The following is a 26,198-nucleotide window of genomic DNA, read 5'->3' as shown; positions in this document are numbered from 1 at the left end:
CAATATTGATTTGTGTATGTTCTAACAAAGAAATCATATGTTAAAACATATATACCTCATTGAGTTGATTGAAATCAATGGGGACATTTTTGATATAATTTTGGTTGCCGTAAGGTTGCGCTAGAGATCTACGGCGGAATTCTGCAGGGCATTTAAATATGTAAGTGTGTCTGTGACTGTTATTTATATGAACTGGTGGTTCTTTAAATGGAAGTACATGCAGTAGATAGTTCGTCAAAGTTAGTAGATCAACCAATTACTTACGAACACGACACGCTTACTGAAACTACAGAATTAGAACCGATTGGACAAGATGCAACAACTACAAAGCCGAAACAGGTCAGTGTTTATAAATTCTTATATTTCGTTCTTTAACACGTGATTATTACGTAGTGAACCCTTTGAATGAATAAATATAACTTACTTTATTCTCGCGTTGCCGGAAAACGACAGTCGTTATCACCTGGGTTTAACACCTCGTGCCAACTTAAGAGTTACCATGTATGTTACTTCGTGGGTAATTATTTTTTGGGAGGGATTTTTTCATTTTTTTTTATGTATGGCTGATAATTTGGACAACCCATTAGTGACCACCGGGTTGGAGCAATTGCCCTTAAGTGTTTTGTCCAAGCACACATACACCCACAATGGTAGCAACGTCGAGCCTTGAACCTATAACCTCTTGGTTATAGGCAGGCGTGCTAACCACTATGCCACGGCACCTACGTCATAACTTATCCCTTGTGTTTGTTGCATTTTAAACTTGTCATAGTAGTGTGCTAGTGTAGAAACAAAACATTGTTAAATTACAGAAGTTAACCTGGTGGGTGGTATGGTCATTATTCATCACTGTGATGGCCGGTACTTACCAATATGGTTATTCGATTGGGTCAGTGAATGCTGCAGCCATTCCTATAAGAAGATCAATACAACAGTATCACATGGTATTTGTACATCTTTGTAGGCCCATAAAAAGTTGTGCTTAATTAATAAGTTGTGTATTGTCATTGTGTTTAGTTATATATAGTGACTCGCCTCGGGCTCCTGTAATAGTCCGAAATGTCATAGGTTTTTTATTTTATCAAATTTTTGTTATAAGTAGCTTGCATTCAGAATTAGCTTCAAGCCTTTCTTAATCCAAGCTTGTATATGGAGATTAATTTACCAGGAAGCAAGGTATTTCCTCCGTTCATTGTATTAGTCAACAAATAGTCCATCCTATTATTACTTATTTTGTTGTACAGGATGGATTAATTATTATTACCTATGTTTAGATCACTGTATTTACAAATTACTTCAATATTAATTCATATATAAACACTTTGCATTCTGTTTGGAGTAAGTTTAGAATTCCGTTTAGAAGAATTGGGCACAACCACTAATTTCTGTTGCAAATAACCTTATAATTTCAGTTTAACATAAACTGTGCATTCTGCATCTAGTGCTACGAAAATGTAACAGACAAAAATCAAGTAGAATCTATTTAAATAATTACAAGTTAATTTACATTCTGTTTAGAATAAGTACAATTCAACTTTAAGTGAAGGGAAATTACAAATCATTTCCGTAACCATCGTTGCTGCTTTTCCTGTTGGAGGTTTCCTTGGTTCTTGTTTAATTACAAACCTGAGACAATATGGATACGTGGTAAGCTTGCTTGGCTGGTTGGGTAGTTTCTAATGGGTGGTATGACTGTTATGCTGGGTGCAGAGTATTGGTTGGCTTTGTTCGTTGGGTAGTTTCACTAGTTTGTAATATGTTGTTTCTTGGTGGGTGGCTTGCAGGGAGAGGCTTGCATTTTTCCTTTAATTGCGTAGAGTCATTTTCATAGTTAAAAATGAAAACAGATTCTACAGTTGGGCATGGTAACAAGGGATTTAGGCCAGAACAGGGTGGCTGGGTGGTTTGTGTGTAAGTTTGTTTGTCTTGGTTTCCCCTAATAGGCCCCAAGCTCTTACTTGTTCCTGTAATGGCTTATAACCACTTATGCAGACGAAAGCTTATAAACGATCAATGGGCAATGTTTCACACAAATTAGTCTAATGTCTTTGGGTAAGGTCCTACGGCAAGGCATACCAAGGGTTCTAGGGAGACCAGATTTGGCACAATTCTCCATAACATTATTAATAGACATGAATCTTTGTCAAATAATTGATCATGTTTTGATACATAATTGAAAATGTACATATATATTAATATATATAATCCATTCTCATTTTTACATGTAATTAATTAAATTTCCCATATGTTAATTGGGAAGCTAGCTCCTTCAAAGTAATTGCTCATATACATAATATCCTATGTCAGAAATCCATGGCTGCCTTGCACGCTATCACTGTATTTGGTTCCATTTTGCTTGGAATCAGTAAATTGGCGCAATCGTTTGAAGTTTTAATTATCGGACGAATTCTAATTGGGATTGTCAGCTCTACAGCAGGAACAGGTTAATGTATATTTTGTAATATGACTTTTTTGACTCCTTTGGTATAAAAACCTAATTTTGTTGCAGCTTTGCGTTTTTATTTAACAGCTTTGCTTGGTCTTTTTGCTGGTGGAAAATTTGTAATAAAATTAGCGTTTATACCAGAGGAGCGAAAAGGTGTATATTATATAGTAATATGGTATAAAAGTGTAATTTATTCCAACGTTTTGACTGCATTATCGCATGCTTGGTGATGGTATGCTGCCAAGTCTATTTGTATAGCGGGTGACCGCAACAAACTGGCAAATGGTGACCCACTTTTTGTAAGGTCATGTGTTTAGTACTCGCCATGAAGTTAACCTTTAATATTTAGTAATCAGTATATTGTATGTAACAATAATTTATTCCAGGCATAATATTGTATGTAACAATAAATTATTCCAGGCATAATATTGTATGTATTTGCAGGCATAGCACCGATGTACATTGTTGAAGTTAGTCCTAAACAATACAGAGGAATGTTTGGTAGTTTGATTTCTTTGTTTATTGCTCTTGGTATCTTCATCGCAAACATACTTGGATTACAAGAAGTAAGATATTTTGAAACTAACTTATATAGCAGTTTGTTGGTAATATATTTACTGTAGATCATGTGATTTACTTTGTTGTTCGATAAGACCTTTTGTTCCAACCCAATGGTCCCTTATCGGTTGCGCTATAATTGTTAGTGAACATTATATAGAAAAAGGTCCATACTAAGTAACTCGTCAGCGAGCACGGGATGTATGAAACAGAAAGCCTGTGTTATAACGACTGCAGTTGCCCCACCATGCAAGAATAAATAAATTACATACATGGTAGCTTGTAAACAAGCACGAGGTGTATGAACCAGAAACCCTGTGTTTTTATGACTATCATTGCCCCGCTATGCGAGGATAAACAATTTGCATTTATTCAGATTCTTGGTACAGACGATCTATGGCCTGTATTTCTGTCATTAACTTGTCTTCCATCAGTGTTGTTCATATCTCTGTGTTATTTCATGCCCCCAAGTCCAAGGTGAATGAATGAAATTTACCAATTATGTTTAATATATACAGTAAGGTGGGGGAAGATGGGACACTTTTTCATTCTATTTTCTCGTAACATTTGGTAATAATCAAAGAACATTCAAAGAAATATAAAACAATAGCTTCACGATTCCTATAGACCATTGTAAAGGTTTCCCCTCTTCCTACACCCTACTATTACAATGTGGTGATCATACTAATAATAGAATACGACTGTCATTTTGGTAAATAGCAATATACTAAAAGCAAGTGTTAAAATGTGCTGTGTAAATTTTAAAATTGTTAAATTTGAGTCTCAAAACAAACAGATGCAGAGGTTCGCGTTAAATGACTTGTAAAAAGCCTTTAACAGTGGTTTCAACGTGTTTTATTGCAGGCGTTTATATTTAAACGATGGAGATAAAACTGGGGCTGAAAATCTTCTTAAACGTCTCCGTGACAACGATGATGTCACAGATGAATTGGATGGTTTGGATCAAGAGTTAAAGGAACGGAAAAAGACAAAACAAATGTCGCTTTGGGAGGTTAGTGGTTGAATGTTTATCTGGAATCATGTATGTGTGTTTTCAAAATTATTATAATGTTGAATTTCAATAAATAGCATTTTAAATGGCACCTCATGCCATGTTACTTTATAATTAGATAGAACTGAACAAACATGATTTCCCGAAACAAATCATGCCTTCGTTGTTAATAAACATAATGAATATACATAATTTTCTTAACTTTTGAACTAATGCTATTTCATTTAGTGTGTTGAATGTTATAACAATTAACAGCAGTCTTTTATCAATATTTCCATCTTTTCACAATGTTGATTATCACCTTTGAAGTTGTAATTGAACGAAAAAATTTTTTTTTATATAGATTGTAACTTCTTCTCATCTACGTCGACAAGTTATTGCGGCAGTTGTAATCTCATCGTGCCAACAACTAACTGGCATGAATGGCGTACAATTCTATATGAATGAGCTGTATAGGTTATCTGGTATTCCCAACGCTATCATCCCATACTGTGCAATCGCCACTGCTGGTGTGCTGGTCGTCGCAACTGTGATTGTGGTATAACTTTGGTTTACAATTATGCTGTTTCGAAAGTTATAGAACAAAACCTTGTTTGAAATCATTCCGTGTGATGCCATAGCTCTGTTGTTTGGTAATTGCATCATAACTAAATATTACCAGGTTTAGTGCTTGATACTGGTGGACCTGTGTCTTAAACAAAACACTTAACAGACATTCCTCAAATCCAGTGGTCAGCAATAGGTTGTAGGACCCTGGGTGTTGGGGTAATAAACTTTTGCATAAATTATAGGTCCCATGTCTTCCATTATAGGCCCTAACCTATAGAATAGAACCATCAACAATCTTAACTACTAACACAAGTATCCCAACAGTCACTTGCTGCTGAGAAAAGTGGACGAAGAAATTTCCTTGTTGCTGGTTTCGGAATTGAATCAGTTTCCCTTCTTTGTCTTTCTGTTGCCTCGGTAACGCAAAGTCTCGCTCCATGGGTTCCCTATATCGCCATCTTGTGTGCATTGTGTGAGTATGGTGTTTTCATGAGAATCTTCGAACTTTTACTGTTAGATTGAGTAACAAGTATATGCTTTAGTTTTCAATTGGGTAGTTTAATGTGTTTGTAAATTGTAAGGTTAAGTCTTAACTAGTCATACATTTATGCAATAATACAATGAATCAACACAGTGGAGGTTTTTATTTATTTAAATACAAACATAACAGCCTAAATTTTATTTTCTCTTTTCAATCTAAAATCCTCTTATTCTTAATGTGTCTATGGGTAGAAAACTGTATTTCCTAGTTTTCTATTTATAAGTCAGACATTACCCCTTCATTAAACACCAGCAAATTTTTGAAATGTTTATGCATAGAAACAGTTAACAGTTTCTCCTCATGAGTCAGACATTTCTCTTTATCAAACACAAGCAGTATTATAATGAACCCAACCAAATTCCATCCCAGGTTTTATCATTGGCTTTTCCATTGGTCCCGGTCCAATGACACTAACTTGTGTTGCTGAAAGTTTTTCACAAAGTTCCAGATCTGCTGCTCTGACATTAAGCTGCCTTGTATTATGGTTCTCGTTTACACTTCTTGTGGTAGCATGGCCTTATATTCAGGTAATGGTTTGGGTATTATAAACATAATATACAACTTCTGGTAAGTCCATTTTAGGTAACAATATTTCATTGACCTATTCTGGTTGTCCTTGTTGGTCTAAAAATAATCCATGTTATTCAATTAGCATGAAATTCTACTAGAAACTTTAATTTTAATTAATGTTGGCCCATTCCTCCAAATATAGGAATTAAGAAATGAAATTGCAATAAGAGCTTCATTAGATTTACTTATAACCTGGTGTTGATTATGGTAGCATTAGTTGATTATATTTAACCAGGGAACAGTAGAACGTAACACTCATACCTATAGTTTAACATATGGGTTCACTTACAATTTACCTTATAATTCTATACCGCCAATATTATGTTGCAGGCCAGCGTTATTATATAATTGTATATTACTAATATTGTTGCAGGCAGCACTTGGAGGGTATGCTTACCTTGTGTTCAGCGTTATTGCTGCTTTATGTTGCGTCTATGTTTACTTTAGTATTCCTGAAACTAAGAACCGTTCGTTTATTGAGATAGAGCATTCATACAAGCAGTTGAAACTACCTTCATGTCTTTCTACTTCTAATACTGTGGTTACTGATACAAATAATCATGATAACACAACAACTGTGTAATATTACCTTTAATACTTCCATTAGTTCCACTTCTGCACATTACATTTGTACACAAAGTTCAACTTCTACCTTTATAAACGCTAACCTGTAAACGTAGTAAGTCTAATCCATTCCAAACACATATATACTTTAAACTACTTGATTCTTGCACATTATTCTTAATCTGCATACATCTAAAGACAATATATTTATTTCATTGTAACAATACCTATTTAAAAGTGAAACTATTACTTAGTTCATCCACCTTATACCCATTCCTTTTTGAGTGACTCTGTGCAGTATAGTTGCGCCCTTTATAACCTAATAATGAAACATTAGTTTGCAATAAAGTAAATACCTCTATCATTATCTCCTCAAAATGCACTTGCCATTGCTGAGTGCTGTACATGATCCAAGGTTACTTGGTTCAAAGCCCAATGCTGCTACCACTGCGGGTATATTTGTTCTTGGACAAGACACATAAGAGTAGTTAATTTGATTTGATTTAACCCAGTGATCACTAAAGAATTGTCATGATTCAGCTGTTACATAATACTGAATAATCAATGTTGTAATTTTATTACAAATATAGTGCTTTGGCAATATACACGTGGCAGTTAATCGCTCAAGAAATAAAATCAAAGTGAAGATTATGAGGTGAGACATCATGTGCAACCCGTGGCGCTCATGGTGTAGCTATAAAGTGTCATTTTATCGCAGATTTCTCTGATTGATGGCTTTCTGATCCTCTCGCATTGCTTCTGTGGCCACCAGTCAACGTGGGTACTTGATTCAAGGAGATATTTGTAAACTCTGCAAAGGAATAGCTTGCGTGAGATGGTATTCAGTATTACTGGACGCTATTGTTGATGTGTATTGTTGGGCAAAATATTAACAGCAATTGTTCCAACCCAGTGGTTATTTAACTTCCCATGTATAGTAAAGTCATTTATATATACATTGTAGTTCAGAAGCAGACGTTAGGTATATGAAATAGAACACCACTGTTTTATAATTGCCCCACTGCTTGAAGACAAACAAGTTAGGATAACCCATAAGCGGGAAATAAAACATGTAAAAAGGCTTTCATTTGAGAACTACAAACAACAAACTCCATTGCATTTTAATCTCTGCAAATGCGGTTTCCAAGCGAAAATAAATAAGTTAAATTTATTCATTTTTCTTCTCATCTTACCCATCATTCCCTTGAACAACAGTTGCTCCAGTGATCAAATATTCTTTATTAACTTGGATGTTCGCAATATTGCAAGTTATCTTTGCCCAGAAAGTGTGGACTTGATTATTCTGAATGCTGGATAACTCCGGACTTGTTCTAAACATCCTGATAATTCTCCCACGAAGCAAATTCCAATCTTCACCAACTCGTGTCTTGGAGAGTATCTTGACTCTATGAGCTAGATGGAATGTATAAGATTATTTAGCATGTTACCAAAGACGTTACTTTAACATGAATGGGATATACAACACTACGTCAGATTTCGGACCTTGCTAACAAATATGATTAGAATTTGAACAATCAAGTCATTTGGTGATATTAAGAAACTACAAAGGTATCGAGCTTGTCAAAAACTCGTTTTTTTAATTAATTTTTTTATGTTTAAGTTGTAAAAAAGACAATATAGTCTACATGGAAAGTTCAAATTACCATATTTGTTTGTTTCTTTGCAAGATCTTTGTATTTTGGTCTCCACTGGTTCAGTTCTTGAGGTTCGCCTGCTTATTATAGCAGGGCAAGTCTGAGCTGAAGCACAAACACAAATATCTGATGACGTCAATGAACTTCCATTATCAGCAGAGCATAAAGTGGTCAAGTTACTTGGCCCACGCTGGTTGTAGTATGTTGTACATTTTCTTTCTGTGGAAAAGTTGGGATGTTATGTTCACTGTCAAGTTATAACATGGGTGTCTTCTTATACACCAGACACTCATGGTGTATTCATACACCTCATGCTCACTGTCGAGTTATAACATGGGTGTCTTCTTATACACCAGACACACATGGTGTATTCATACACCTCATGCTCACTGTCAAGTTATAACATGGGTGTCTTCTTATACACCAGACACACATGATGTATTCATACACCTCATGCTCACTGTCGAGTTATAACATGGGTGTCTTCTTATACACCAGACACACATGTTGTATCCATACACCTCATGCTTACTGTCAAGTTACAAGATGACCTTGACTTAAGCTAACCTGGAAATGCACTTGGATAGATTGTCACAGGGATTGGTTTGTCAGCAAATGAAGAAGTTGTGTCAGATATTCTGAAGGAAATATTTTTGGGACCAGTCATGTAAAATATCACTGCGCGCTTGGTGACTTTGTAATGGTCCAATGTTCTCTCAACTGGGTTGTACAACTGTCCAAGAAAAGTATTTGGTTGAAAGGAAATAATGTTAACAACATGCTACTGTAGAAATGTGGTCAGTCTATTATATTGATTAACCACAAAGTAAAGTTGCATTCATTCATACATTTACCATTTCAAGATCTTCAATATAAGGATAATAATCTCCATGAAGACCAAACTCCATGATATAACTCTGATCATTTGATTCACTCAGATCTTCACCAGTCTTATTAGTTACAACCAACGATACTCTCCAAGCTGTGGAACTTCTCCTGGCTTGCCTCAACGTGTAATCTGTGACACATAATGGCTATTATTTGGTGGCATTGGCACAGGTTTTACAGCCTTGTCTATACACCAGAAGACAGTGTATGGCGCTTGATGCTGTCGTTATTGACATATAGAAAATAAAACACGGAAAAGACCCACAAAGATACGTCTGTGGTATCTTGTGAGCGGGCATGTGGTGTATACGGAACATGTGTTATATTAACTGTGGTTTTTACCCCCATAACGTGTAAATCACAAGTTGTAACTCTGTGAGTGATTGTTTTTCTCAATATATCATGTTAACATATTTAGTTAACTTACAAGATGATGAAACTTGAGCGACATCTATCCTCACTTCAATGTTGTATGGACAATATTGTATTTCCTCCCTCTCTGTGGTTGCCATGGCAGAAGGAGAGGAGAAGAGTGGGAAAGTGCGAGGCACGCTGTATTCAACATTTAGCTGGAAGGAAAGTTGCATTTTATAAATGTGGATACAACTTCTTTATTCTTATGACAGTTATTGTAACACTTATTAAACTTGAACAATCCATTAGTGATTCATACAAAGTGTCTTTTCCAAGAAGACATACACCCACAGTGGTGGCAGCGGTGAATTCATGTGCTTTGTTGTAGGGATGGGCCACTACTTACACTCCCACATACCCACCTCAAGCCAGCCTATACCATCCCCCACAGAAGTAACTGACACTTCATTATTAGTGACAGCTATCTCTGCTTTGCTTGCTTCACTTGGTTGGTGAATGTTTGTTGCGCTGATCACTTGGCCTCCAGTGTGCGTGTTTACCTGTAGATGTTTATATTTAAACACATATTAATACGGTGTTTATTCATGAAAAGAAGGCTCTTGAACCCTAGATATGAATACACTCCATGCTAGCTGTCGAGTTATAACATGGATGTCTTCTATCTATATGTGGAAGGTTCTTGTCGAGTACCTTGGTTTCATGCCAGAGTTGGTCCATCTTACAGCTTTCACCAGAACTTAACGTTAAGTTGTTGTTTTTGCATCATCATGTGCAACTATTACGTACATTACAAAGTGTTAACCACAATTACCTCAAGACTTATAGGAGGGTGAGCATCAGTTCGTTGTCTCATCGCATATTCGTTCAATGCTTGAGAAGCTGCCAGGCTATCTCTCAGTGAAACCCATCGACCGTTTTCATTACGATTCTGAATCAACCAGTTTGCATAAGGTGCTGGTGAACGATCTGTTTGGATGACATTGTTACATCTGATGTGCCATATAACATATGTTCACTGCCGAACTTTAAAATGAGTGTATTCTTGCACACCAGACACACAGTGTGTTCGCACATTTTATGTTAAAAAAGTTGATCAAAAAAAGTATGTTTACACCACAGTTATACACTTTATGTATGGGAAATACTACTTACTGTTTCCATCATATATTCATATTATACAAGCCCCCACCTCTCAAAGTTAGTAGATGTAGCTGGTATGCAGTGGCTTCTACTCTTGTTGAATCTGTTCTTAGATCTTCCATGTTCAACCTCCTTTGCTCAAGGCTTGGGTTTGACTGTGGGTTTGAAATCTGTTGGTTATTATTGTTGGTGTTATGAATGAATGAAACTTTTTAAAACGCACATGGCAGGGTAATGGCGGTCGTTATAACACTGATTTTCTGTTTCATACACCTAGTGTGAACTTATAAACTACCACACTTGTGGGTGATTGTTTATTATAAATGGTTGAAACAAACACACAAATCCTGGTGTAGAGACTAGCACTCTTTATTGTGGCGTAGTGCCAGATGTAGTTCAACTATAAATGTAACTTGCTTTATTCTTATGGTGGGCTGATAATTGAACAACCTATTATTGGATTTAAAAATGATCACAGGTATTTGGGGTGTAAACTTACCCGAATATGAGCTGTTGTTTCATCTGCTGATGTAATAATATAGTTTGTGACAGCGGAGTCCACAATATCAAATACTTTACGAGCCGACATGTACAACATTTTCCCCGCTGAAACCATGGTGATGGGACTTGTTATAGAAGAAGGGGCCTGGAATGAATAACAAACTTTAAAGCTTGATATATTGAACCGTTACAAGTTTTGGTCCATGTTCGTTTTTGTAAGGGTTCATGTTATGAACTAACTGTGATATGAATCTGTGATATGAAAAACTAACTGTGATATGAATCTGACCCTGATCTAGCACATGCTGTTTTTACGTCAAGTGTTACTAAACATGCAGCAAATACAAATATAACCCTACTGGTGTACCAAAGATATATAAATTACACCCAAACATACCCGTCTTATTTGTCTCTTGATGTAATTTGTTGCCTTTCGAACAGAACTTCTAATTGGTGAAGTGTTGAAACCAATTAATGGGTTGCCACTGCAACGTAAGGTTTTTAATGGAGGGAAGGACTTGCAAAAAAGTCCAGGACAGTATTGACAAATGGGGTTTGATTGCTCATTCAGAAGAGTAAAGAAATTCATGGCTAATTTCAAGATTGTTCCATAGGAATGAGGCCCTATGTCAAGACATACCGTGGGACTTGGGATTTAGACCAGCATTGGCCCACTACTACGCCAAAATCTTAAAGATACCAACATCTAAGTATTTAGAGTCTTGATAAATGTACAAAAAGTTGTAGTAACTCATTAAAGTAGATGTTTAGTTCAGTTGTAACTTACTTTCTGGTGGCTTCTTCTTGATCACTTCGCTCTCTTGTTTCCCATGCTTCAATGGTTGTGTAAATAACATGAAGTTCAATCCCTATCACAGATGTTCTGTAGATCTAAAATAAAAAACATTTGCTTTATCTTGAATATTTTAGTATATTTTAAATGAGTTTGCCAGATATAAATATTAGGTGGGCAAATAATACCTTTCTATCAAGGCTGCTGGCAAACTGTGGGAGTTTCAACAGAGCTTCTGTGTTTCTTTTTCTTCTTCTGCATTTACGTAATCGCTTACGACATCTATGATGTATTAAATGGTTAACATTCTTAACAAAGAGTTGAATGTTGCAACTGCGAAATGAACGCAAAATTAAGTGAACTTAACTTATCCATTAATCCTCGCGCGTCGGGGCAACACAGTGATTCTAAAATAAGTGTTCTGTTTCACACAGCTCGTGCCCGCTTACCAGTTCTATAACACATGAAACATTATATCTTACTTTTTCTGCCACTTCTTGTATTTTCTATTAGAGTCGTAAGCATTTCTTCGTTTCTTGCATCGTGTCCTTGATTTACTGCAACAAAAAACAATATTAATGGACTGTGTGTTGGGTATAACACTTTTAAAAGATATTTTAAATTTGTAATCTTTGTAAAAGAGACAAGTTAAATTTTTGTTTAAAAATAATTTATATTATGAAAAGGTTCCTACCTCAATTTTGAGCATGAAGATGATCTTTTTCTTCTTTTCCTCTTTGATCCTCGGGATGCAGGGATCGGTTTCCCAGCGAAGTAACCTCGACCCGGACTCTTTTGTTGATGTGAGAGAATCCAACGGACCAAACCGTTTAAAATATTCTGAAACAAAATGCAAAGAATTTTACATATACTTATGTTAAATAGTCTTGTACCAGTATTACATAAAGGTATATATTTTGTGTTATGACACTTGTGTTATAACTTAAATAAATAAGCTATATCCATTTCTCCTTCTTGCCATTTTGACTTCTCTGCAAGTCATTTGTTATTGCAAGTTGATTTTGCATTAAACTGTTCTGTCTTACCTCGTCAATCGATATTAATTCTGCCGATTGAACCAACAACCTCAAAGAGGCGCTAGAGAGCCATAGATCTGGTTTCGAACTTCGAGCAGGAGAAAAGGAGAAACCGAACTTCGCTTCAGTAGAATCTGATGATAAACATTTTAATCATGCAACCATTGTTACGAAACAAAAGATAAAGTTCTAGAAACTGTGTAGTTATGATATGAAATGCAACTTCATGGGTGAATATTTTTCTGTATGAATGACAACTTGGTCAAACTATTAGTGACCACTGGGTTGACTTTAAGCAGTTTCCATGTCTTGCACAAAGACGCATATACCAACAATAGTAACAGCATTCAGCCTTGAACCCTGTATCCTTTAACTATGATGCGATACTTAAACCACTGTCATGTGTTCAATAAACACAAACTTGTAACTAACCTGAAGCTGCTGGGCTTGTGTTCCTTACATAAGTAAGCAACCCTACGTATGCTGATTGAGCTTCACTTGATAATTCTTCTCTCCTACCTTCAGTGAGCAACCCATTTCGTTGAAGGTACTTCAACCTAATGAAAACATGTTGATCAGTAATCTAAAAGATTTCTGGAAGTTATTTGTTTTGTGATCCAATGTTGCAACTGCTATAAGTTTATTAGGATGATTTTTTCCATAGGTTTTATAGTGCGCCTATGTAATAAGCAATGCAAGGCAGTTTCGTACATCTTTGGCCAATTGTTGTGGAGTTGGCTATATTCTATTTTCCATGTTGTATACAACACATCTATTTCGGCAGTACCCGGTCAACTCTGGCCCAAATACCAGGTTTCTTAGTGTTTCCTTCCAGGAAACCTCACTTATATAGAAAAGGAATAGAGTTTTTTAATAACCTTGAAACGATAGATTGAAGTTGGTACAAAGGTTGAGCAATCGTGTTCGTTGTTCCATCATCGCCAGGAAAACTTGGTTTGGTTAGAATTGCTGAAGTTGTGCTATGTAGTTGTAATGTTGCCTGGGAGGATGTGGATTGTTAGTTATATGAAGTTGTGCATTTGGTTGCTGGGTGTTTCTGCACCATGTTTGAAAGTGGTTTTACATTCCTTATACAGTGCTGATTTTCAAAATGTATATTCACTTGAATGTATAAATGAATACTTATTTTATCTTAACGTGGGTGTTCTGTTTCATACACTCAGTGCCCTCTTGCGAGTTACCATGTATGTAACTTTCGAAGTGATTGGTTAATCACAACATTATGCGTGAAATTACCATCAATATAAAGTCATATCTTACTCTTTCTGTTCCTGGGATTGCAGATGATGGAAGAGAAAGATTAATTGACTTGTTCCTCCTGTTTCCCCTCACTCCTCTCCTCTGGATGCGAGTCGTTCTCGTGTCAATCATCTCCCAATGTACTTTCTTCATCAGTATGCCTTCTGGGACCACATTCAATACCTTCACAACTTTATCAATCTGCGGACGTTGGTTGTCTTCGTGGTAAGCGTATAACGCCACCTGAAAAAATGGAAACAGTTTTTATTTATCAAAGAAGTTTGTACATTAATTCCCCAAGGTTTAAGAAGGTGGAACATAATGTTTTTTTAACATACATTGTACTATGGGTATATTCTATTTCATAAAGAGGGAGTTCAACAAGGAGGCAAGACCTGCGACGAAAGATTTGCCTAAACACCTAGGTTGCTAACACTGTTAAAGCCTGTCGCTTTCTTGAAAGTAGGCAACAAGCAAAATGTTTTTATTTATTAAATTTAAGAAATTTATATCCATTCTTGCTGTTTTAAATTTACCTTGATCTTATAATCTCCCTGTCTGGTTGGCAAGACGATGAACCTTGTTACCATGGTACCAGCAACCCCATTTACAGCAGCAGCGATTGTTCCATCTCTTTCTACTTGGTTGAGTGAGGACGTACACAAGTTATCTGTTGGCTCCAGTATAATAGTGGCCTGTGTAATGTGGTGACATTAGTTGGTTGAGTTAAAGGTTGGTTGGTAAGCAAGGAAGATATGTTTGAACAATTGACGAAGATTTTTGCCAGACTTATAATGGTGGGTATGGTAAAGTGTTGGGTGATGGGTGATGGTCAAGAAATGACAGTTAACACAGAAATTGTAACAGATTTGTAAATATAAAACAGATAAAAACAATAGTCCTAACATATTTTGTTAGAGATGTAACCTTAAAGGGCATCAGTCTCTTATTTAAATAGAAACTTGAAATGGGCTAGCAGTTTAATACAAAACACCAAGTTGTTGATCTGCAAGTCACATTTTATTCATACATCATTCTTACAAATTGTAAACCATTCATTCATACATTACCCTGATTGAGGAAGTTGAGTAACTGTAAGCTGTCACTTCCACAGATACTTGTGTCCCTCTTACAACTTTGGTGTGCGATAAAGTTACTTCAATGTGGACTGAATGTTCAACTGGAAGTATCACATCACGGGCAACACACATGCCTTTGTCCTGCAAAAATGGCAAATATGATCAAACAACGTAATCTAATTGAATATGATAAACTTTGATTCTTCGTGGTTAGGTCTTATAACAGGTCATGCCATGGGGTCGGAGATTTAGGGCAAAGTTGTCCCATTACCCCATTATGACCAAACAAAAACATGATTTCTTGTTTTAACCGGACATCTGAAAATTTGGACAACCCATTAGTGACCACTTGGGTTTGATCAATTGCCGCTAAGTGTCTTGCCCAAGGGTACATATGACCACAATGGTCACAGGTTTAAGCATTAAGCCCAGTATCAAATTAAAGGGCAGACACAGTGCAAGACCGTATCACTTACCGGTGACAAGCTGAATGTATTGATCGACCAAGATGTAATGGAGTCTGGGAGCCGAGGAACTCTTGGGTTTGATGCATTGTTTAATCTGATACGACCTGAAGAACTGTTGGAACAAGTGTTTAGAAAAAATATAGAAAGAAATATAGAAGTAAAACTACAAGTCAGAAGGTTGAAATATTGGAAAAACAGCAAAATGTTTTACTGAACATGGCACGCAAACAACTAAAGTAGAAAAACACAGAATATATTAAACAAAATTATGGAAAGTTTGGGTGTCTCACCCAAGCTGAAAATCTGTGTTAAACCAAGTCAGCGCAAAATTCCTTCTCAGTAATTCAAATGAACGTTCAACTAATGGAACGCCAGCCATGGCAATTGTTGTGGTGACTGGGAAGATGGTTCTGGTTGTAACTCCACCTCTGTGGGACGGGAAGTTTGTTACAAATAGTTCATTTTGAATAAAAAAACAGCATGAAATGCCATGGGATTTCAGGTTAAGGCAAGAGTTGCCCATTATTCCAACACCCAGGGTGCTACAATCCCATTAGTGATCCCTGGTTAGAGCAATTGCCGCAAAGTGTCTTGCCCAATGATGAATACACCGGTTAGTATCAGTATTAAGCATTGAACACCATATCCTTCAGTAACAAGGTAACTGCTTACAAACCACAAGTTATAAGTTAGGATATAACGCAAACTTTTCAACGAACCCCCAGAAACCCAGTATCTTCAGGTTACAATGCACGCATACTCACAAACAACTGTGCAATAAGTTATGGATATAAATGGTGCAAACGTTTCAACAAACCCCACCTGCAAGGCCTCGCAGATTTCCACGGTTTCAACCGAACACATTCTGCTTCCAAACAGCAATCCATGAAAGCAGTTCTACAAGCAGCACTCACTGTCAATGAATTGGCTCTCTCGCTGCAACTATTTTCTCCACTAATATGGATGACATCTGAAACATCCCTAGCACCAACAGAACAGCAGTCGTAAACATCTCCGCTGTAATAACGAGCTGTGGAATAATTGATCCATTAGAAAATGAAATGGTTATATTCAATTAAACCAATAATAATTATGGAATGTTCAAGGAAAAGGAAAACAGCTGGTGTCCGAAATAACTTTATTAAAATGTTTCTTTTTCATCCTTCTGGGGAGGGGCAACGACAGTCGTTATAACACCGGTGTTCTTTTCATACAACCCTTTTTCATATGCCTGCTTATAAGTATCCACATATGTAACTTTTGGGTGATTTTTATTATAATGCACCGCTGAGAATTTAGACAAAATATTGTGCGCATCACAATGTGTATTGCCCGGTTTAACTTACATCTCTCTAGCACAATAGTTGGATCAGCAAAAAAACTTCTTTTCTTTCGGGAACTTTGATTCTCATTTTCACATTGAACGGTTGTGGCTTCGAGGAAGTTGTGACTTGCACTTGTCACTAACACACGACCTGTGATAATAATTGTCATTTAAACTTTACAACTTCAAAAGGTGGCAACGAAATGTAGTTTCTTGTTTTTGGCTACAGTTATTGCAAAGAAAACGAACATGAATGAATGTAACTTATTTAAACTTGCATGGCAGGGCAATGACGCTCGTTATAACAAAGGTGTTCAGTTTCATACAATTTGTGCCTGCATATGAGTTACCACGTATGGAACTTTGCCCACTGTGCCAACAAAACAAGCATCTTACCAATACTTGGGAAAGCAGCTTCGGGTGTTGGTATAGTAGGGACCTTACACCCTGGTTGAAAAGATCGCAAGATATCGAACGTATTCTTCCTAGTGTATGATGTCATCATTGTTGTGTCACTGGGGTATTCATGATGTAATGAAAGAGCTGCCATGTCAACTCCCGATAAGCTCATGTAGGATGAAGGCTGCCCTCTGATGTCCAGATCCACCTAAATTTAAAAAGGTTGAATAAATAATTACATAAATAAGTGAAAGGATTTAAAAGGATTTTATTACAGTGAGGTTCTATGAGTTTAAATTGTTGAAGCTGAATGAATGTAATTTCGTATCCTTGCATGGCGGAGCAATTAGGATCTTTATAACACGGGTGTTGTGTATCATAGCCTACACCTCGTACCAGCTTACGGGTTACCACATATGTAACCTTATGATTGATTGTTTTTTTGTACGGTTGACAATTTAGAAAACCCATTCGTAAACACTGAGGGTTGAAGCAATCTCAAGCAGATGTTTGGTATTTTTACCTGTTGCCCCGGCAACGGTATTTGTTCCCCTGGCAACAAGACATTGGTTTCAGGTTCAATTCCTTTACACACTTCCTCCACATGGAGTACTATTGAGTCAGCAACAATATAGGAGACATCTGGAAAGTGGGAAGTGATAGTTAGTGATGTTTTAAGGATATTACATAGAAAGAATACATCACAACTTGCACAAGGAAAAAATTATTAAACTATTTACAAACTACTGTGTTAGCAATCTGTTACACACACACCAATTAAACTATTATCAAGTGATGTATATTATGATGTCATACCTAGAGCAGTGTTTCCCACATAATATGCAGTCATGTGTGACAATGGTGACATATCAGCAGATACAGTGAATGGTACAGTTAGCATCCCATTGTTGGCTGGTATCTCTCCAGAACTTTGAAAGAGCATTTTGTTGCCACCAGTTACTGTGTAGATTACCTGTAGCAGATGTAAGAGTAGAAATGCCATTTAAAAATTAAAAAACAGTCGTTAAAGCGAAAGTGTTTTATTTCATAGACATTGTATTTGGATTAACCGAGTAAATAACTCCATGTGTGACTCAGTTTGGATGTTTGCGTTTATTCTATTGTCTTTATGCATGGCTAACGATTTGGTCAACCCATTGGGTGAAGTTGTTATAAGCTTTGAAAAATTCGAAACAAACCGTTTTTGCTTGGCTTGTTGGTGTAACATAGATTTCCAAAGCTGACATTGATCCAACTACAAGGTCACCATTTGGTTGAACTATCTGAATGTATTCACCATGTGTGGAAACCTGTTAGAAGTTTCAAGTTTATTACATATTTAATTATTATGTGAAGAAAGATGGCTGACAATTCTGTCAACCTATTTGTGCTCACTGGGTTAAGGAATCTATAATTAAGTATCCTTGATCTTGGTATCTTTAGCTTTTCTTGGGTCTGCCCATTTCAATACAATGATACCGGCGCCGTGGCGTAGTGGTTAGCGCGCCTGCCTGTAACCATTAGATAATGGGTTCAATGCTCATCGCTGCTACCATTGTGGGCGTATGTGTCCTTGGGCAAGACACTTAACGGCAATTGCTCCAACCCAGTGGCCACTAATGGGTTGTCCAAATTATCAGCCATACATAAAAAAATCCAAAAAAATAATCACCCACAAAGTAACATACATGGTAACTCGTAAGCTGGCACGAGGTGTTAAACCGGTGTGATAACGACTGTCGTTTTCCAGCCACGCGAGGATAAAGTAAGTTACATTGATTCATTCATTCATGATGATAACCATTAAGATATACTACACATAAAGAAAGGCTTGCACAAGACAGTGGTTTTTTAGTTTTAATACTGAATATGGTAAAGTTTTAACCTGTGGTCTGACAGTCTTTTGAGCTTGACTTTCATATCTTTGATTGCTGTTTGGAATATAATGAGTTGTAGCGGTGATGGTTAAGTCCTCAGTGTTGAGCGGTGGGATCATAGATGCGTATACATGACCACTGCTGCAGCTCTGTAGTGAAAAAGTGTATTTGTGTGTCAGTAATAATAATAGATGGTTGCGCTAAGCAATGGTTAGGCGACTTGTATGTTGTAAAGTGTTTATACAGAAAGTGTTAATGTGTTGTTTCAACAAGGAAAGTCCGTTATGTTGTACTATGGTGGGGATTAAGGCCTGAGTTTCCTATTATTACATATGTGTTGATATAACTAAGTTAGAATTGAGTTACAGTTATACCCTTATGTGGTTATATCAATATTGTAATGTTGAAATATTAATATGGGGCGAAATTGTGAGGAATGAAAGATTAATGAATTATATGATGTATGACCTTTCTGTGATGAATTTAAATAGTTTACTCAATTGAAGAATTTGTTTAAATAATTTAGAAGTTGAACAATTGTCGTAAAAAGGTGGATCAGTAAAACACAGGAAATATTTATAAGTATGGTGTTTCTGTTTTGGGTACCAATGTGTTGATTTCGTTTCTTTTTAAATGGGTAGATTTTGACTTACCCATTTAAGTCAAAATAAATGGGTATTTTTTTTTGACTCTCGGAAGTGAGGCCGACAAAATATAGTAGGGTGGGAGAAAATGGGACACCTGTTTAAGCTATCTTTCCTACCATTTGGTAGTAAACAAAGAATATTCAAAATGTATAAAACCATATCCTCACGACCTTCACAGACCGTTGTTAATTGTTTAAAACAGGAGTCCGGATATTTGGATATTATGTGCTAAAGGTGTCCCGTCTTCCCCAGCCTACTATAAAATTATGTATTTGAAAAATGTTATTATTTACCGTCACATATTGCTCAAATATATTAAGAACCCTCCCGTCTCTACGTAGCACTGTAGCTCGTACGTTGACTCGAACGCCAGCAGCAAAACTTCCGTTTACCATCTTCACCCCAATCTGTAATAGAAAATCTCGGTGTAGTATTTTGTGACGCTATAACTACTTAATTACGTCGGCAATTCAGCAGCAAACGCGTCAATGCAAGAAGTAGCCTTGTTAAAACGATCGTCGTCGTTTTTATCGCTAAAGAAACATGTCGCAGATTTTCATACGTTTTATTCACGTCGTGTTTTAACAATTGCCATTTCGTTGCTAATTTGTTTTTTTAGTTAATTTAATCTTTGCTATTGTATTAGATGGAATACATATAGTTTATGTTTTGTTTATCAGCTCATAGGTGCGATTTCCAGACACATTGTATTCGTACGACACCGGCTCACTGTGAAGTAATAAATAACATGGACGCCGTAACACCTTTAGTCCGCATAATATAGGATACATACCTTCACAGAGAATGGCAGCCCAGGTTTATAGTAACTGGGTGTTCTTTCAAACATCAATACGAAGGGTCTTGTCGTAAAAGTGATGTCATCGTTTCGAATCGACCGCATCTTCCCACCATTGGCTTCGGTAATTGTCGCCTCGATGAAGAGTTTAACATTGGACGCCGCTATGTGCCCGATGTTGTACGAGGGCGGGATCTAATGAAAAATAATGTTTGTGTATAGGTTGTTGCTACATATTTTAGTGGAAGAGATCTTGTGAAAATTTGTTTGTTTATAATCTTGAACGAATTAACGATTCGCCATATAAGGATATAGACATTATCAGGATTTGCCGTTAAGTTTAAATGAATGAGTTTGTGAAATGTGAATAGAATTTCGAATCTCTGTCCTTTAGGTCGTGAGTCAGCCTATCCCAACCAACTATAACGCAAATCAATATATCATAAGCCGATATACTTACCAAGTATGGGACTTGCTGAGTAATTTCAACAACTCCTGAACTTAAGTCTCTGTGAGTTATAATATGTGACGTGATGTCATTGCCGTTCAAAACCAAACCAAATCGAATGTGAGCTAGACCGTCGACGTTTTCCCCGTGAATGTGTCTGTGAAGTAAAAACATTAATGATTACATAACCTGCTTTCCAACTCGATGTTGTTTCGTAGAGTACTAGACGATTTAATGAATGAATGTGACTTATTTATCTTCGCGTGGCCGGAAAACGACAGTCGTTTTAACACGGGTGTTCTCTTTCATACGCCTTGTGCCCGCACATACAAATTACTATGTATTTAACTATATGTGTGCTTATAGTTTAGTTACGATATAGCTGACAACTTAGACAAACCATAAAGCATCGTATATAAAAAACATCGGTACCTTGCTCTTACGCAGAAAGAGAATTGCTCATCATCAGGTAGAATAAAATGTTCCGCATTCGGTGATATTATGACGTCAAACGTCGGTATGGTAAACTCTTGAACGTAGAAAGTGGATTGGAACGTCGTATCGACCACGTGGTCGCTGTAATGTTTAGTTTGTTAGGGTTAAATTCTCATAATAGCGCCATAACATTTTATTCATTCGCTGAAGTAGAATCGGTTTTGAAAGCGCTAGTTTCGTTGGTCGCCATATTACACAGTACATGATTATATAACCGTATCCTTACTAGTTTTCTAATGTTTTAATACATTAAAGCGTCATTTTACAATATAATATTGACGTCCACTGGGTTTTTCGTTGCGCAGACATTATAGAAGTTGTGACGTAATACGACATCATCGTTACGTCATACCTTCGAAACTTCCCTGATACAACCCACTTTCCCAGCGGGGGTGTTTCTGGCAACATGAATGCTCGTGTAAAAATCCCACGGCTTGCGGCTTTGGTTTTGCTCCATGACGTAAGAGGGGAACCACCCGGTGTTGGATTAGGAGCCTGTATGTTTGAATAAATGAATGTAACTTGTTTATTTTTGCGTGGCGGGAATTAAGAGTCGTTGTAAAACATGTTCTTTATTATATACCTCGTACCCGCCTACAAGTTGCCACGTGTGTAGCTTTGTTGGTCAACACTGTGTTGGAACAACTGCGGTTGAGTATTTTTTGCAGCGACAAGCCTTTACCCGTGTTATCTGGGTAAAGACAGGCGCGCTAACCACTTTGCACGATATCGCATATTTACAAATACAGCAAAGGTTTTAACCTATGACCAAACAATCCTGTTTGTGACGTACATCCGGTCACTCGGAGCAACACTGATCGCCATTTACGGAGAGCACAATTCTAAAGGTGTAACTAGGTATTGCGCATATATAGAATGTGTATATAGGTATATACGATATAACGCATTACCTTGATTGACATGACCATTGGGATACCAAGTGGTCGAAGGAGTTCGTCAACGGGTGCAAACCGGACGTAAACTGAAAGGTTCAAAAGTTTAGTATATGTTTATTACCTAATATATACACCAACCATATAAAAGCGTATTAATGGTAATATCTTGCACATGCATTGCATTGACTAAAGGCGTTAACTTATATTGATTTGTGAGGGTACGGTGATATAATTCTGTGGATATTCTTTGTTTACTACAAAATGTGACAAAAAAAGAGAATGGAACGGGTGTTTCATCTTCCCCCAACCTATTATGTTAGCTTTGAGTTTCAGCATATGGGCAAATTTAGCGGTTACGCCAATTTCTGTTCAATTGCTTAAGACAAAATCAAATTCAAACGCTTGGTGTAATAAATTGTTACCTTTCTCCCCGGGCAAATACACCGGTCTGTCAGTTTGTATGAAGATATGCGCCTTAGTTTTAAGGATCATAACGCTCTGACTTCGCGACCAACTCTGTCCGCTAGATGTCGTAACAGAGACCACAAATGTAGCTTCACATAACACGTTGCTGGTAGTTGCACCGTTTGACTGAGGGCTGCACCCGGTTAGTGAATGTGTCAGTCTAATGGGAAGGCTGTATGTCTCTGTAGGTCGCTGGGCCACCAGTAATGTCTGTTATAATAAATCGGTTTAGTCAGGAAAGCATTTAAAATATTGTTCAAATTGCCAACGACGCATGACGGCACAGTCACCCACAAAGTTACATACGTGGTAATTCGTAAGCTGGCATGAGGTTTATGAAACAGAACACCCCGTATCATGACGACGACAGCCGTTGCCCCGCCACAGGAGGAGAGGGCCGTTATTCCCCATTTCGATTGCGGAGAAAATCCAGTGGAATGCAAGGACAGTTAATAATACAAAACTTTGAAAAGTATGAAATAATAAACCAACAGGCTGGTAATTTTATTCATCAAATCGATTTCTGTATATTTCTATACCGCATAAATGCTATTTATTTCGTCTTCAAATACGACAGCTAAGATCAAAGTCATCAAAACAGCGAAGGAAAAGAATAAATTAACAAAACGACAGTCGTTAACGTTTATTATTTTAAATCAAAAACTTTATTATTTTCGAAATTAATCCCAGGTCTCATCCGAGATAAATGACAGAAATCGACAATTCTGTCTCCGATTTATAAATAAGATTGAAACTTGCCTGGTTTGAATACAGGGTCTCCCTGCTTCCTGTTTGTGCTTGTATAGTGACAGTGAGACGCTCGCCTACCGTGGCTTGTACGTTTGTTAACATTATCTCATGCTGGGTGTTGTAGAAAAGTTTCCCAGGCAGATTAAACACGAAATCCAATCTGCAAAGCGAAATTAATTGGCTGTAGCAATTAAAAGGGACTATTTAATAGTTATTCCTACTTTTAAGTCGAGTGGCAAATGCAATTGTGAATTGTCTGCATACTTTTAAAAAATTGTGTACATGATTTAATAAAATAACAATCACTCAAAACGTTACATATATGTGGTTTGGGCCCCGCCATGCCGGGATAAATTAGTTAAATACATTTATTTTATTTTGGGGGTTATTTTCTTGTAACATTTGTTACTCTTAGTATGACAAACGTAAGCATAAACTTGTTGGTTCTGGTTTGGGAGAATCTTAACCTGACAAGCGGAAACAACACCGGCGGCAAACTTATGTTTGTAACCAAAAACCGCTGACGTAGGCATGTGACGTCATTATAGCGAAACCACGCGTCTCTGTTAGATATAGATTAGTGGGGAATCAATGCATAGGTTGTAGTCCCTGGGGTTGCTTTTGAACGACACTCTTCGATTGATATTGTGGATATTAATTAAGCCCATCCAGCTATTGATACGAAGCATTACGGTTCAATGGGTTTCTTATATGTCTGGGTTTGGGTATATGGTATCATGTGCGTTAGTAGCTCAAATTCAGTGCAACATTTATCAAATTTTATAGTTGGTTATGTTAAGATGGTTTTATTCTCTTTATCGGCATATGTAGCAAACTAAATTCGCATCTTTACGACTTTAATTAAAACATCATTTTTTTATTGTTTAAAGCAAATATGGGATATTATGTGCTAACGAAATTCATCTTGCCCCACAGTACTTTATAATAAATAATTGATTACAAATTACGGTAAATTTCACGTTAATTAAGCAATGCTATGGCATATTTTACGCTTCGTCTTTTATCTTACATCATTTTGGTCTGAACATTTAGTGTGCTACAAGCCTAAGCGGGCGTATATAGAGGGTTAATGCATTAAAGCTTAGATCCGGTTAAATTAATTGAATTCTCCTTGGATTCTACTTTCCCATCAAGCGCATATATATCATGGTTTCAAATTTAATTAAATCGATAATTTCAATGGAATGTATGAAATAATATATAAGACGTTCTCGCACTATATGGTATTCTAATAACTAAGTAAATCCATGCCGCCTATACGCATTGCCATTGTATATTGTAGCAACTTATAAATCATATAGCAATACACATGCGTCTGTGTATCTGTATATTGTTAATTTGTCAGCGTGCGTGTATGAAACAGAACACACATGTTATAATGACTGCTGTTGCAAGAATAAAACATGTTACACGTATTCATGTTGTAAAATGTGAACGATTAACCTATACAGCCAACAGAACATGTTTTATTAAACATAGGTAACTTAATCCTTTGTATTGAATTGAACGCAACCATTTAAACCGCAGACCGACTGCTTACAGTTATCAGTATAAATAGTAACTTACCCATTAGCACTCCGGTGTAATGATGCGATCACTACAGCGGTAAAGAACGCGCGTACTTGCAACATAATTGTCAAATACTACACGGGCAATATTATATTTGCTACTTCATCTGAGGAAAGTAACATTTTGCTCCGAGATAAAACAAGTGCACTTCTGATATAAAATGTATTCGTGTACAAAAACTCACAAACCAATATTAAACTTCTCTTCACATTGAGAAGTAGCTACTATATGCGGTCATTTCTTATACACCATTAAAGTTTACATTAATATACTTCGGCGTTATATCTCGTGTCGCATAGTACGGCTTTCCAACTATTACTGCTTGCGACTCAAACTAAACTGTTCATCTATATATTAAATGGACCAACGCCGTTTTGCCGCAAACTATTTTGCAACTCCCGACTGCAGCAAGCTTGAACCACCGCGCGCCTTCTTTTATATATCCTTCGTCCTTTTTCTTTCGCGTCCAGGTAAAAATACCTCGTGCACAAGTGCTGGTGTCGTGGCTGAAAAATAGTGAAACGTTTTGATTCAATATCGAATACACGTTACGTTGCGTAGATTAGAACTTCAATTGAACTATAAGTTCTGAAAATGGAAATGGAATTTCCTTAGACGCGTGTTTGAATGGTGTTGTATACATATTACGTAAGGACTGTTTCTTAGGACGCATTCAATCTACAGGACGTGTAGTTAACGTCAGTCTGGTGCTGGTTGCAATAGGTTATGTCTTACGTAAATTAGCTTGTCATTGCAACTTCGATGTATGTATAGCTATTAATAAAATCATTCAAAATCTTGCTTTTAATTTGGAAAGTCTAAATTTTCCCTTCATCCGCTTTTCTCAAATCTTATAAGAAATAATAGTTTCGAAACAAGATTTCGCCCACGCATTCCTATTCCTCACACCTCAAAGTGGTATCAAAGTAGTTTTAAACGTTTCCTGCAGGCCGTAATCTTGATCAAGCATGCCGCAAATTGACGGTATCTCGCCGAAATCTGTCGTACGGCGAAAACAACCGTCGGCATATATGTTTGGCAAGATACTTGTTCTCACGGTCGGGTAATGGAAGCCG

The 26,198-nt window shown here is 36.8% G+C and overlaps 2 protein-coding genes across 4 annotated transcripts; one reads left to right on the top strand and one right to left on the bottom strand.

Moving 5' to 3' along the window:
• The first annotated feature begins 133 nt into the window (after positions 1-133).
• On the top strand, positions 134-7,407 carry LOC149727324 (solute carrier family 2, facilitated glucose transporter member 5-like). 2 transcript variants are annotated; one of them, XM_089890040.1, is made up of 12 exons: positions 134-339; positions 813-944; positions 1,519-1,647; positions 2,308-2,443; positions 2,891-3,012; positions 3,381-3,481; positions 3,869-4,016; positions 4,360-4,554; positions 4,890-5,037; positions 5,476-5,633; positions 6,831-6,895; positions 6,959-7,407. In XM_089890040.1, the coding sequence occupies exons 1-12, from the start codon at positions 208-210 to the stop codon at positions 6,966-6,968; spliced, it is 1,476 nt and encodes a 491-aa protein (XP_089746166.1). In that variant the 5' UTR covers positions 134-207; the 3' UTR covers positions 6,969-7,407. The 2 variants fall into 2 exon arrangements, with proteins under 2 accessions (XP_089746166.1, XP_089746165.1); XM_089890039.1 differs by lacking the exons at positions 6,831-6,895; positions 6,959-7,407 and adding an exon at positions 6,050-6,601.
• LOC149727323 (complement C3-like) lies at positions 6,801-25,541 on the bottom strand. 2 transcript variants are annotated; one of them, XM_089890036.1, is made up of 39 exons: positions 25,120-25,541; positions 23,542-23,692; positions 22,740-22,992; positions 22,333-22,403; positions 21,774-21,916; positions 21,359-21,502; positions 20,939-21,083; positions 20,476-20,673; positions 19,976-20,089; positions 19,044-19,184; positions 18,358-18,468; positions 17,975-18,131; positions 17,682-17,800; positions 17,156-17,366; positions 16,782-16,910; positions 16,258-16,465; positions 15,726-15,863; positions 15,445-15,547; positions 14,960-15,109; positions 14,426-14,584; positions 13,911-14,132; positions 13,508-13,629; positions 13,062-13,186; positions 12,639-12,763; positions 12,287-12,432; positions 12,075-12,149; positions 11,781-11,874; positions 11,587-11,690; positions 11,197-11,284; positions 10,798-10,944; positions 10,348-10,468; positions 9,970-10,124; positions 9,560-9,697; positions 9,211-9,352; positions 8,750-8,913; positions 8,463-8,628; positions 7,905-8,114; positions 7,434-7,653; positions 6,801-7,051 (listed from the first exon to the last, which is right to left on the bottom strand). In XM_089890036.1, the coding sequence occupies exons 1-39, from the start codon at positions 25,182-25,184 to the stop codon at positions 6,904-6,906; spliced, it is 5,622 nt and encodes a 1,873-aa protein (XP_089746162.1). In that variant the 5' UTR covers positions 25,185-25,541; the 3' UTR covers positions 6,801-6,903. The 2 variants fall into 2 exon arrangements, with proteins under 2 accessions (XP_089746162.1, XP_089746164.1); XM_089890038.1 differs by having other exon boundaries at positions 10,348-10,453; positions 25,120-25,540.
• Positions 25,542-26,198: the final 657 nt, after the last annotated feature.

The sequence above is a fragment of the Ciona robusta genome, chromosome 12 (assembly GCF_009617815.1).
Source record: "Ciona robusta chromosome 12, ASM961781v2".
Lineage (NCBI taxonomy): Eukaryota > Metazoa > Chordata > Ascidiacea > Phlebobranchia > Cionidae > Ciona > Ciona robusta.
The sequence above is the reverse complement of the archived record's forward strand: the minus strand, read 5'-3'. Positions and strand labels throughout refer to the sequence as shown.